Below are 15028 nucleotides of genomic sequence, written 5' to 3'. Positions count from 1 at the left end.
ATCGTAGAGTTAGAAGTGTAACTCTTCTTACCAACTTACTCGCTAAAAATTCAGTATAACCTTGTCTTATTGATCTATTGTTTTCTGATGTCGGCTGTCCATCGTTTCTGACAGATCTTAGAGAAATTAGTTAGAGTTCAAAAAGAGATTCAAGTCTATTAGATCTGAATCTTAAAACTTGTTGTGGAAATCTGAGCTGTGGTAAACAATTGCTTTCTTGACAACTTTCTTTTATATTTGAAGGGAATACTAGAACCAGAAAGAAAAAACGTTCAAAAATTAGCTTAAATACTGAGTTCTGAAAATAGCTGAAAGTTTCATGGACCTAGCTCAACAACATATCTTAAAATGAGAAAACATTTGTCTGCAAAGTGTATACCCTACTATTCAAAACTAGGCCTGATCAAATCGTTTGTCTGGTTTTGTATTTTCTGTTTGATACATTTTCTATTATCTGTATTGTTGTTTTGGGATTTCTTAATAATTATAAATGAGAAATATTTAGACTAAAGACACAATTGTTGATGAAGTTTTTCTTCATAGTAATAAATCAAATCTCTAGATATAGTTTTGACAATTTAGTAAGATTCTGTTGTATTATGTTTGTTAAAAGTTCTTGTTTGTTTTCCCATGCTTTTTGTTGCTGTCGGAAGGCAAAAATATGTAAGAAGTTGAAAAAAAAACAAGAGCATAAAGCATTTAAAAAGAGGTTAAAATCAAAGGAATAAAAATAAATTCATTGAAGGACAAGTAACAAAAGAAAAGATCTGAAAAGTAATCAAATAAGAACATGTTTAGCACAAAAGATATCTACCTTAAAATAAGCTGACTGTTTTTCTTTATTAATTAAAAAGAACTTCCCAAAAAAGAAGTTTTTCAAAGAAAAGTAAAGGCCATATTAAACTTAAGATCAGAAAAAATAAAAACCAAGAAAGATTCAAACACAAAACAATCAGAAATTACTATAAAAAAATAAATGAAACCCGAAACGAACAAAAATCAAATAAACAATAATAGCAAACAAACATACAACAGGTACAAATATAAATGAATCTTAAAACGAGTATAACTTAAATTGAATATGCAAATGAAGCTTAAAACGAACAAAAACCTAAAAAAAGAGTTTGGGTACAGCCTCCTTCCCTAACCGTAAGTCTAAAACCTACTGCGTCATTGTCACTTCACTGAAAATTACATGTATCTTGAACAGTCTTGGAAAGAACTAATAAAATCAAACTGAATATTTAATATATAATGATATAAATTGTTGAAAGCTCATCAGTTCAAGATTTTATTTCAGTGTAATTTTTATTTTCGTTGTCAATGCTGTAATAACTGGAAAAGAAAATTTTTGTGATATAATTCGTTTTCAGAGAAGCTTGAATGACACAGTAGGCTTTAGACTTTTGTAGTTAGGGAAGGGGGCAGTAACTCTTATTTGTAGTAAAACTATATTTGTATTGAACAGTCTTGGAAAGAAATATCAAAATTAAACCGAATATTTTATATTAATTGCTAAAAGCTCATCAGTTCAAAGTTTATTGTAATGTAATTTTTATTTTCAATGTTGTAATAAGTACATAGGAAAATATTTTATTAATATAATTTGTTTCCAGTAAAGCGTAAAATTCCCCCTACATCAAATCCCCAATCCATAGGAAATTCCCAACGCGAATCCCCCTAGATAAACCCCCTCCCTCACATGCACAACTCAGCAGCCACAGAGAAAGTATTACAAATAATAATAATGAAAAAAGAGTGAATTTTTATATATTCTACCAATATTCCAAAGTCAGGTCATGGTGGGCCTGGGGTCAGGTCCCATAGGTTTTGGAGTAAAATATTGTTAACTTTTTTTTTTTGGGGGGGGGGGGGTCAGGTTCCATAAGTTTGGAGTAAAAGATTTCCAATAATTTTTTGGAAGAGGAGGTCAGGCCATAGAGCCAGGGGTTAACTCCCATAAGTTTTGGAATAAAATGCCAGTACTCATTTTTTTCTGGGGGAAGAGGGCCCAGCCATGGAGGGTCAGGGGTCTGCTCCCTTAATTTTCTGAATGAAATATTGTTAATATTTTTTTGAGGGAAAGGGGGGGGGGTCAGGTTTATTTGATCTTTGAACTAGGCTATTTTAACAACCCTTCGATAAAAACCTTAAATACACCTGGGGCTTAGCTTACAACACCTATCCTCAGGCTCTGGGGGGTTGTATTGACCTTGGAATTTTTGTAATTTGATCTTTAAACTATTTTTAATGAACTAGGCCTAGTTATTGTAAATTTTTTTATCAAAAGTATTTAGGGGGAAAAGAACAGGGGGAGGGGGTTAGTTGCCCACCAACCACTTTTGACTCTTAAAAGGGGCAGAAGAACGTCCAATTTCCAATCGAATGACCCCCCTTAAAGTTTATACGACCACCCTATCCATATAAAGTGTCTCTGGTAAAAAAAAAGAAGGAACAATAATAATAAAACATTGAAGCCTTATGGCCTGTACTATAGGCGATGCTATAACATTGCCTCTGATAAAACAGTTTCATTAATTGCAGCATTTTCATAAAAATACAACTGCACAACAACAAAATATTCAATTGTCATTACAGCTTAAGAACAAGCCAAACAATCGATATATAGAGGCAATTCTTCCTTAAGAATTATTTGATTATGTTTTTCATATTTAGACATCAGCCTAGAGATAATTTGGATATTTAACACCAAATAAATACTACCTTAGGGATCTTGGCCAATTCAAGTATGTACAAGCACCACAAGACCACTTATTATCATCACTTTTGTCAGCACTGTCCCGAGTAGAACATATTTTTGATTCTGTTGCTATATCTAACTTGCTTGATGTAGGACTTATTAATCTGAGTGGCCTAAGAGCACGGCACATGGTGCATTTCTGTGAACTCGGCCAGTTAAGAAAGGTACAATAGTCACATTTCCACTTGGTTGGAGAGGTCATCTTGCAAGCATATGGTTGTTTGGTTGCCCTAGAATAATGAAATGGGATACTATTTTTCAGAGTAATTGCTTCATTTTTTTTTTTTTTTTTTTTTTTTTTTTTTTTTTTTTTTTTTTTTTTTTGCATGTCCAAGCACCTGAGATGATAGACAGTCAATGACTTGTTATTTAGAAATAGCCAAACTTCAAATCCATGTATGACATGACCATTACATTGCAGTATTATTGAACTGTATGGAATCTAAAATTTTTGTTTTGTTCTTCATGATATTTTAGGGAATCATGATGGGTATAGACCTAATTAATGTTATATCAACAAAAAGACTCCTATTTGCTGTAAAAGGAAATGCTGAAGAGCCACATATAATTTTTTTATTTTTTTTTTTACAATTATCTTCTAGTGCCAGATACCTGATTACATACCATAGAATCTTAAGACACTTTTGCACATAGATTGACAAAGTTCTGACCTTTAAAATTGTGGCAGGGAAGGCAGTTTGGAGCTAAGACTATCAGAATGTTTTTCCTTAAGAAGGGGAGGGGCAGAAAAACTTGCAATTTTGGCTCTTTTTTAGGAAGTGGGTACTTTGACCCTTTGCTCTTACCAGCATTTTTTAGGATATAGGGTACATCAAACTCAAGTATCAGGAAATTCTGTATTTTCCCATAACTTTGTATGTATAGTGTCTTTGGTTCTACTTGTAAATCGCTTCTTGTAAAGCAACAAATCTAAACTGATTAATAAGTCCTGTAACTAAAAAGCAATAGTTTTTGTAACCATTTTAAAAACATGCAACAACAGCAGTTTATTGTCATTGAAATTAAACTGAAAAAAAATAGCCTACTTTTGCTTTGATAAAACTGATTAAGGAAAATAGCTATTCTTACAGCATTCACAATTTTAAACTCTATTTCAAAGACAACAAGAAAGAAACTTCAGACTTAGGTAATTTCGAATACAAAACTACCTTTCCAGTGACGATGAATAACAGTTCAGATCCTTTCATTAGACAGCAAAAAAAAAAACAATAAAAAATATCCCAGGTATTTTGATCACATATAGAGTGATCGTCACCAGCAGATAGACAGCATTTCTACTGATGACGATCACGTACATGTAATTGAAATATCCAGTATATTTTTTGATTGTTTTTATCATTGTCTAGTAAAAGGATTCATCCCTATTCTTTGACAATGGGCCATGAGCTTGAGAAAATTTCGTAAGAGCGTTAATTAAAAAAAAAAAAAAATCCTATGAGTGATATCACATTTATGAGCACATTTCAAGAGCATAAATACATCTTTTTTGGCTCAGGAGTGATATTATTGTTTTGAGTATCTATGACACATGCAAGATTACACAAGAAACATAGCTAAGCACAAACCCCCAAGTGTAATGAGTCTATCTACAAAATCCGTTTTCAGCAGTTTCATATTGCCTAGAGGAAAATGGTAAAATTAACAATTGCTCAAAATGAGACAAAATCAAGAGGACAACCTGAGATATGTAAATTCACAACATGTTAAAATGAACAATCCAGACCATCAAATGTGACAAGACAAATCCGAGCAGCTAAGGTCAAGCAAATTGAAAATGTCTAAAGTAATGATAAACGAAAATGAAAAAACATAGAAATGTATGGTTAGAATACTTTCGAAAACAAAAATTGCAATGAGTCAAAAACAAAAGTGATGAGCAAAGAAACATGCAGTTAAAAGATAAGCAGCAGCAAAAATTACCACAAGTAAAATATGAAAAAAATATGTGGTTACAAGACATGCAACCATAAGGGTCAGAATGAATCAAAAAAAGAGAATCTCACTTATGGTTTTTGAATATTAGATTTGTAGAAAAGTTCTATCTCACTACTATTACATTCAACTTCCAAGGTATCTGCCTGACAAATGTGATTTACTGGGTACCCTTTTTAAGATTCAAAGTGACCAGAGGGCAGATATTACCCAGCACACCTAGTATTTTCCCAAAATGCATCTGATAGAAATTTTGAGATGGCTATTTGTTGTCATAGAAACTTCAAAAAAGGCTCATTTGATTAGAAATTGAAAGGGCCTTTTCTAATACTCAAGTGATTGGAGGGCAGCAACCCCCCCCCCCCTATGCCCATCAATTTCCAAAACACATTTAATCAAAATTTTGAAATAGCCATTTTGTTCAGCATAGTTGCAGGGTCTGGAAATTATGTCTTTGAGAACGACACCTCACCCCCCCCCCAGAACCCTTAGCACAAGGGTTATAAGTTATGCCTCAAGGGCATATAAGGTTTTATGGAAAGGGTGGGCATATAACCTCTGGAGGGAGCTTATTTGATTGGAAATCAGATGTTCTAGTTCCTTTTCAAGAGTCAAAGTCATTGAGGCAGCCCCCCTCCTATGTTTTATTTTCCACAAATGCATCTGATAAAAAATTTTGAGATATCCATCTGTTCAAAAATAGTCCAAAGATCATATAAATAAGGCCTTTGAGGGGGACAGATTCCCCCAGAGTTTGGGGGTAATGGTTGTAAATTGTGCCTCCGGGGTATATGAGGTTCTTATGGAAGAGATGGCCGTATGAACTTTAGAAGAGGCTCATTTGATTTGAAATGTATAGTTCTAGTTCCCTTTTAAAAGTCAAACATGATAAAGAGCAACTAGCCCCCCTCCCTGACATCCTCTTTTCTCAAAACAAATTCAACTGAAATTGAGAGATAGCCATTTTGATACAAATAGTCCAAAAATCATATGACAATGTCTTTAGGATGGACACAATCCCCCAGAGCCCTTGGGCAATGGCTGTAAATCATGCCCAGGGCATATAAGGTTTTTATGGAACAGGTAGTTGCATAAACTTTGGATCGGATGGAGCTCATTTGATTGGAAGTCAGAAGTTTTAGTGCCCTTTTTAAGAGTCAAAAGTGAATGGAGGGACATCGTTCCTCCCCCCTCCCATCCTATCATTCCCCAAAACATATCCAATCAAAATTTTAAGAGAGCTATTTTGTCAGGTATTGTTGAAAGGTCAAGTATTGGGAATGTCAACCTCCCCACAGTCCTCAGGATAAGGGCTGTAAGTTATTCAATTTGTTCATTGTTTACACATAATATATGTTATTGAGAAAGGTATGCATGTTTGAACTTTACTTTCCAAGAAGACAAAGGGTATTCTGGTGAGCCTTTCAGTGAATGCTGAGGGGAGTGTTGAACTAAATCAAATTATGTTATATGTATAGGGATTTTCAAAAGGGTACAAAACAAAAATAACTGAGTAGGCCTATATTAATTTGGAAAGTTCAGGAAATGATAAGGGAAATGATCAAAAAGGCAATGTTTGCATGCAATCAATACTACTACAACTACTACTACCACACTAATCCACTTACAGGATTAAGTGGAAATTTGAACTAAATCAAAAGATGTTATGTGCATGCACATTGTCAAAATAGCATATCTCAAGAATTGATTAGGGTATTGAAGCTGAAACTTTCAGAGAATACTTAAAGGGAAAGATCATATCACCAAAAGGCAATATGTGCAAATTACAGCTAATACTACTGTTAATGTTACATTGACTACTACTGCTAATACTACTGTTACTGCTACATTTACTACTACTACTCCTATTGCAACTACTTGTCAGGCTAAGAGCATTGAGATGAAAGTTTCAAAAAGTATATGAACATACAGGTTATCAAAAGGACATATCAGCAATGCCATTGCAATGGCTAATTATATTCAGTTAAAACTTCCAGGACTTGATGAGAGGGATGTTCAACTGATCAAAAGGCAATAGTTTATCACTACTGCTGCTAGTAGTACTACTGCTATTCAATACTAATACTAGTAATATCAATACTACTACTGTGACTACTATTACAAATATGCCTAAGGCCATGAAGGTGAAATTTTGAGGGGGGAAGATGTACTGAATCAGAACACACCCTCTGTATGCAGGTTGTCAAAAGGTTGTAAAAGCGGTGTCTTAGTAGCAGCTGTGTGTGTCAAGTTGAAACTAGCAGGGCTTGTTGTGAAAGATGTTGAGCGAACCAAAAGAAAATATTTGCATCCTAGTGCTACTGCTTCTACTCATACTACAACTACTGTTACTATTATAACTACTACTGCCACTAAAGCTTAGGCTACTACTATGAATTCTACAGCTACTGTTACTGCTACTTCTGTTAATGCAAACGATATTGAACCAACAAATTTGGGATATACAGAAACTGTATGGAATTAATTCGAGAAACATTGTGCCCACTGATGTTGTCAAGCGGACGCATCAGAAATACTTAAGGAATGGTTGATGGTATGTATTAAGCTGAGACTTGCAGCATGTGATGAAGGGGATGCTGAACAAACCATAGGTGCTGTGCACATACTACTACAACTAGTGCTACTGTGCAAGCTAAGGGTATTAAGGTGAAGCTTTGAAGGAATATTTAGGCAGATGTTGAAATAAATCAAAACAAACTATGAGCACGTGGACTTTCAAAAAGGTGACAAAGTAATATCTGAAGAACAACTTATATTATTAATTTAGACCTATAAGGGTAAGTTGTGGGGGATTTTGAACTGTGCCAGAAGGCACAATATGTACACTTTTAAATTTACCAATACAGTTAATGCTAAAGGTCTTAAGATGAAACTTTTAGGGGACATTTGGGAGTTTTAAGCAATACCATAGGGAGAACCAATCTGTAATAGCTAGTAAATATCATTGAAACTTTTAAAGAAGCTAACTTAATTGAAAAATAAAACTTCTAGTGCCCTTTTTAAAAGTAACAAGTGATTGGAGGGCAAGCAGCCTTTCTCTTAAGGCCATTTATTTTCCAAACATGTTAAGTCAAAATTTTGAGACAGGTATTTTGTTCAGCAGAGTAGAATGGTCCAGCAACCATGTCCTTAGGGATATTAGGCATGTCAACCCCCCACAATTATGTAGTTGGCACATTATGCTTTAAAATAAATCAAAGGCATTGTGTTTATGGTTGCCAATAAGACACCTCAGCAATATATTGAGAGCAACTGGGGATATTAAATTGAAAATTTTTGGGGATACCACTATTACTACTTCTGCTCTTACAATTTAAATAAATACAAAGAGTGTAAGTGTATTCAGGTTGTAAAAGAGCATAGATAGAATCTTTTGGGAATTATATTAAGTTTCATTGTTCAGTTCAACTTTAGAAGCTATAAAATTAATATTGTTTGTGTAAGGATTAAAAATCATTGAAAAAGTTTCTTCAGTGTACAAATAGCCATACTATGGATTCTTACAGAAAATAAACTGAAAAGATATAATAAAAAATTCTGTGAAAAAGACTATGTCAATAAAAAACAAACAGAAATTAATTTAAAAACTTTTCCACAAAACAGGTTTTTCAAAGAAAAGCAAAGAACTCCATTAAGCCTAGAATGAGTAAAAATAAAGTCAAATAATCTTCCAAAAATCACCATGAATAAATAAATAAAACTCAAAATGAACAGAAATTACAATAAACAGCTGAGTCAAACTAAAAACAAGCAAAAATTAGCATGAATAGGGCTGATAAACCCCATGCCTTCTCTAGTCCAGAACACAATTTTTGCTTTACTGAAAACAAAATACATTTGGAATGTTTTCATTTTTCTTACTTTCAAAGTAAGAAAATTTTACTTAAAACTTATTTTCTTACTTTTAAACTTGTGCAAACCTTACAGGACAGCTTTCTGCACCAGCATATTGTGGATCCCACAAGACTCAGAAGCAATTCCACTCCCCATGTACTGGATTTGGTGATCACGAAATCTCCAGAAAACATACTAGACCTTAAGATGCTGCCACATCTAGGTAAAAGCGGCAATGTAGTTATGTCTCTATCAATGAATGTAAGTGCAGCAGTGAGCTCTGGTTCTAAACTTTATTATGATTACAGCAAGGGTTGTTTCGATGAAATTCAAGACTTTATCCGTTCTGTTTCTATTGTTGAGGAGCTTCAGTCTAGTAATGCGGATGTGGATGTTGCTTTTGAGTTCATCCAAGAGGTTATAAAAGATGCATGTGATAGGTTCGTTCCACGTTATTACATAAAAGAAGGTTTAAGAAGAAGAAGACGACTGCCAAAATTTGTACTTGATGCTATTAGTGTTAAAAGTAAACAATGGAGACAGTATATGTTGGAAAAAAATGAAGACTTGTGGTGTGCATATAAAATGGCTTGGAATCACGCCACTTGTTCTCTATGTGTAAGCCGGGAATCACTCGAATCATCTATCATTACTACTATTCAAGGGTGTCCAATGAAGTTTTGGAAGTATGTCAATAGAAATAAGACTGACTCCTCAACTGATTTGTGCATTTTTGATGACCCAACTACAAGTGAATTAATAAGTGATGATCAGAAAAAGGCTGATGTGTTTAATAAAGTGTTTTTGCCGGTTTCTGCAAATCCAAATGATGTCCATGCATGCAGTCCACCCCATTTTACCAAATTTGTTTCAGCAGACAAAGTGCCCTTCAATGACTCTGATATTTCTTCAGTGCAGGTTTTAAAAATTCTCTGTGACCTTTCCATTAATAAAGCTCCAGATATAGATGGTATTTCTAACACTTTTCCTCAGAAGACAGCCACGTGTTAGCTGAACCTCTTGTGTTTTTGTTTAACCACTGTCTATTGAGTGGTAAATGCCCTGCAGCGTGGAAAAAAGCAGTTGTAAAGCCACTCCACAAAGGAGGATCTAAATCCCAATTTAGAAATTATCGTCCAATTTCAAACACCTTAATTTTCAATTTTGTCAAGAGTTCTTGAAAAGATTGTTGTATATCAGATACAGGATTACTTCAACCAAAATAAGCTATGGCATCTGTCACAGCATGGTTTTAGTAAAAAAAGGTCATGTAATATGCAGTTGCTAGAAGTTGTAAAAGATTTTCAAAATATGGCTGATCTCAGTTCAAAGTTTGATTGCTTGTACATTGACTTAGGTAAAGCAATTGACAAAGTTTCAATTAGTTTGTTGCTTGAAAAATGTGAAAAGTATAAGCTAGGCAGTAGAACTTTAACATGGATTACAGATTATTTATTAGGCCGTTCCCAGCAAGTTATAGTTGGTAGTGCACTTTCAAGTGAGAGTCTAAATTTTAATGGTGTGCCACAGGGTAGTTGTCTGGGCTCAGTGTTATTTTGTTTGTTTGTCAACGATTTGCCTGATGTATTTCGTCACTCCACTGTCAAACTGTTTGCAGACAATATAAAACTGTATAAAAGTGTTACCTCTCTGGTATATGTCACCCTTATTCAAGAGGACCTGAATGTTCTAAATGATTGGTGTAAATTGAACTCCATGTTTGTAAACCATCAAAAATGTTTTGTACTCCATTACTTCTCAAAAGGCTTGACTTATCATTATTTTCTTGGTGATACACCTGTTTCATCTTCAGTAAGGGATTTAGGTATCCACTTTGATAACCAGTTGAAGTTTCACAAGCACATGTCAATAATTTCATGAAATGCTAATTACAGTCTGCTTCGGATTAAGAGAAGTTTCATGAAATTTAACTTTCACACTTTTATGACACTATACAACACAATAGTATACCTGGTGGTAGAATATTGATCCTCTGTGTGGTATCATACATGGAAATGTGACTTGCAGCAAATTGAAAGGGTTCAACATTGGGCGTCAAAGTTAGTGCCATATTTGAGCCATTTACCATATCAGCATTGACTGGAGTGTTTGGGACTTCCTTCTCTGGAGTTTCAATGGGATAGGATTGACCTGATCAATACATTCCATATTATGAAGGGTGTCAATAATGTGGACTGGGCTGATTTTTTCAAACTTAGTCATTACTCAGCCACTCGACAAAACTTGTATAAACTGTATCAGCCACAAGTGCTCAAGAAAATAGGTCAATCTATCTTTGTTAACAGTGCAACTAAACTTTGGAATAGTTTATCTGATACCATAGTTTCTACGCAAACAGTGCAATCATTTAAGAGTGCTCTTGTTGAAACTGAGCTCTATAAAAAACAGTTTCAGTGATATAGTTGTTGCATAGTTGTTTTTTATTTATGAATATTTTTTTGTTTTACTTCTTTTTGTGTTTTGCAGTGTTGCTGTTTGAGCTGTTATTTTTTTGTGTTGTTATGCAACAAGCCTATGGCTTCCTCCTTTATTGAATAAAACAAATAAAACAAAAATAAAAAATTATCAAAACTTTAAGGAATAAATAACAGTATATGTTAATTAAACTGACAATCCACAGTCATTTGTTTTTTTTTCAGTAAAGCACAAATTGTGTACTGGTTTTGGGGGTTAACAGCCCTACTCATGTCAATTTTGGCTTGTTCTGAGTTTGACTTGGCTATTTATTGTAATTTCTGTTTGTTTTGAGTTTCATGTATTTACTGATAGTGATTTGCGGTAGTTTTACACTTGGAAGATTATTTGACTTTATTTTTACTTAGTCTTGGCTTAATGAACTCTTTACTTTTCTTTGAAAAACTTATTTTATGGAAAAAATTTCTTAAATTAAGAACTTTAATATGTGCTAAAACTATTAGGTTGTCCCTTTATGGTAAAACATTTTGTGACAAATTTCAAATAATCCTGCCCCTTTGCAGATCTCTCTCCCACTATTTACAAAATTCAAGCTATTTCCCTGTTGTAATGTTGATTAGAAGTTAGCACTAGAAATTTCTGTATGTGGTAAAATTTAATCCAACCCCCCCCCCCTTAGAAATCCTGGATTGACCCCTCAGTTAAGTCATACCTGTGAGATGGGACAGTAGTGAACCACTTTGCCAGCTCACCCCATTTCTTTCTGCTTTTGCATTTATGAATAAAAAAAATTCCTACCATTATTCAGTGACTGAGAGATTTACACTGAATCACTAATGGGAGAGAAAATGAGAGTTTTTATACATGCCAAGAATGTAGTACAGATATATTTTTGATTATGATTGCACTGGTTAAATCTCTTTACAGTGCTTACAGCCCAAGAGTTACAATAACTTTTAAAATATTTGACAAAGACTAAATGTGTCAGCATTTCCAGGGAGCATATAAAAACTTTTTTACTTCTTTTCTTGGTTGTGTCCAAAATCCAAAATCTAAAACCTGTGGAAAATGTGCATCACATGAAGGGAATCTAATGGGAATTTGTTGAATGGATTACCTCAAAACTACTAGACAATGTACCCCTTGTCAAAAAGTCACCACCATGCAATTTTGCCTCCCTCTCCTCTAAGACAATCATAAAGTGTCATGACTCAAACCAAGACTGGATGTTAAGCAGTCCTCCAGAGAGTGTAAAATCAATTGGGAAGCTATTGGTCATCATACTGCACCTGGTCACTAAAGAACTTATAAAAAAACTCAAATCATCAAATCTGGAGCTCTACAAGGAGAAATCCTTAGATTGCTCTAAACTGCAAGTTAAGGTAATAGCTATTACAGCTGTATTTTCATTCTCTGGAGATATAAATGTTAAAAAAAAAAAAAAACTTCATAACATGCACAAAAAAAGCACTCAAAAGATTCTCTAGATATAAACCACTTCCATTCACTTTGTTTAAACTAATAAACAAACTCTCATGTGAATTCTGCTGACCAGAAATATCTTATCAGTGAAATAAATAGGCTACAGTAATATTTGATTTCTCATTGTATGCTTCACTTCAACAATTATGATTGCTACTCTCACAATGCACCACACTTCCCATAATGGTCCTATTTATCTACTACATTAATATAGAAATATATCATAGCTCCTATACTAAACTGGATATCTTCTGAGTCAGGAATTAAAAAATATTATTTGAAATTATTAAAAAAAAAAAATTGCCAACTAAGCATTGACCAGTTCAAAACCAATTTTAACAAAGGTAGAATTCTAGTTTAGAGCCTTTTTCTATCTTGGTAAAGAGTATTATTAGGTGAATGCACTTATTAGGAATGTATTCAGAGCCTTGATGATGCAATGAGAAAATATTTTTTAGCCTTTATCCCTACTTGTTCTTCCTCCAGAGAGCACTAACCTAGGTAAAATTCTAGTTTAGCTACTTTTTCCTTTCTTGGAATGGGGTTAGGTAACAAAAATGAAACTTTCAGTAATGAATACAGGGTCAAAATCATATTCCAGGAAGGTTTTGCCAAGCTTCTATATTAACCCTCTTCTGATTTCTAAGTTTTAGAAATCTGCCTACTTGATCGGTCTACCTATTGAAAATCTGACAAAATAACATTTTACCTTAATTTTCAGTTATCACTGCATTTTTCTCTGGTTTTAGGGTACTTGTGTCTTATATCCAACATACTCAAGGTCTTCCTCTGAGTAGAACCAGAGTTTCACACCATGGGGTGAAGTTCAATCAGTTTGAAACTTTACTCCAACAAATTAAGCTTCACATTGAGCCAGGATCAATAATCATTTCAGATTGTTGAAGGGGCTACAAAACAACTGAGCTGGAGCAAGCAGGTTTCATACACTTGACTGTGAACCACAAAAGAAAGTTTCTTGACCCAGAAACCAGTGCATCTATCCACAAAGTAGAGAGATTGTGGGAAAAGTGGAGGAATAAACAGCACCAAGGTACATCCCACCATCATTTAAAATCATACCTAGCAGAGTACATGTGGCAGGCAGCAGCAACAGCAGAAGGCAGAGCTAATTTTAATGCAATTCTTAATGACATTTCTGCATTCTGGGCACATATTTCTACATTGAAGTTTTTATAATTTTGTTGATAAAGTATTATATTCTCATCATATTTTGTTTTATTTCATTAGCATTAACCAAACTTCACTTCTTGACAGAACTTGAGTGTGGTGGATATAAGACTCTGAAAATAAAATTCCTGTAATTTTTAGCTCTGAAAATAAAATTCCTGTAATTTAAGTAAAATTTTAAGCCATTTCAATAGGTTTTTTTTCTAAATTGAGGAAATGCATTTGTAGATCTTGTGAAACCTCATAAATTAGGACCAAGCAAAGCTACAAAACTGAAAACAGTTTTGTTGTACTTCAATGGGTCAATATCTAGGAAATCATATTATTGAGTTAGGAATAAAGTGAATACACCATTCAATGCCTTTTTTATGCTGATTACGAATATAATAAGCATTTCTATCGGAAATGAATTTCAGCCCCCCCTATATAGGCTAAACCTAACCCCGAATTGGCCTATATAGGGGGGGGGGGGGGCGGAAACTCATTTCCGATAGAAATGCTTATTATATGCGTAATCAGCATAAAAAAAGGCATAAATGGTGTATTCACTTTTGTCCTAACTCAATAATATGATTTTGTAGATATTGACCCTTCAATGAAGCAGAAGATCAATTTTGCAAGGTTTCACTTTTATAACAGAAAGATTTTTAAATGTCATCACAGGTCACTGCCCTCTAGAGGGAGCAGGGGTGAAGGTAGGAACTTCAAAATACCTTCCCATGACATACTCTAGTCTGTAGACCCATCCCTGAAAGTTTCATCTTCCTAGCTTAACTCCTTTCCTAGATAGCAAAAAGTAGCTAAACTAGAATTTTACCCTAACCTGTGATGACCTGTAATAATCTCTATGAGTTCAGATGGATATAAACCAATAAGAAAGACCTATGTAACCTCTTAAGCCCTAAGATCTCAACAATATGAACCAAATGATGATTAGCCTAGCATTAAGCACAAAGAAAATTTTGAAAGAAAACATAGAGGAAAACACATTGAATTGAAGACATACAGGTATGATTCTCTTTTTTCAATCCAACTAGTGCTATATGACTATGATAATACCTAGACTACAAAACTGTTCACTGCAGGCATTGCCTAGCTATACATCTAGGCTAGCCTATAAATAGGCCTAGGCTAGTAAGAAAAAAATTGAAGGTTTCTAATCCTTGAACTTCTAAAATATCACGACAAGCCTCTCAAATCTTTGCTTACCTCTGTCCCTGAAACATGCACAAACTTCTGTTAATAAATGTTTAACCTCAATACTTTTATTTGCCTACTTTTTTGTCTAAAATATATTCATATGCTTCATCAAATCCATTGCTGCCAAAAATGACCAAATAAAAAGCCGGGGAC

At 34.0% G+C, this 15028-nt stretch overlaps 1 protein-coding gene across 2 annotated transcripts in view; it reads right to left on the bottom strand.

The window, feature by feature from the left end:
- Window positions 1-14965, bottom strand: part of LOC148953028 (ubiquitin thioesterase trabid-like) — an 83659-nt gene extending 68694 nt beyond the window's left edge. For both annotated transcript variants that reach the window (XM_089088239.1, XM_089088238.1), the window contains exons 1-2: window positions 14885-14965; window positions 2725-2991 (exon numbers count right to left, since the gene is read on the bottom strand). In XM_089088239.1, coding sequence (XP_088944365.1) covers window positions 2725-2991; window positions 14885-14901 — 284 coding nt within the window. In that variant the 5' untranslated portion in view covers window positions 14902-14965. The remainder of the gene's footprint in view (window positions 1-2724; window positions 2992-14884) is intronic.
- Between the last annotated feature and the right edge of the window lie 63 nt (window positions 14966-15028).

This window comes from Artemia sp. Qi Xiang Cuo, chromosome 4 (assembly GCF_049724085.1).
Source record: "Artemia sp. Qi Xiang Cuo chromosome 4, ASM4972408v1, whole genome shotgun sequence".
Classification (NCBI taxonomy): Eukaryota; Metazoa; Arthropoda; class Branchiopoda; order Anostraca; family Artemiidae; genus Artemia; species Artemia sp. Qi Xiang Cuo.
This window is presented reverse-complemented; position numbering and strand designations above follow the sequence as displayed.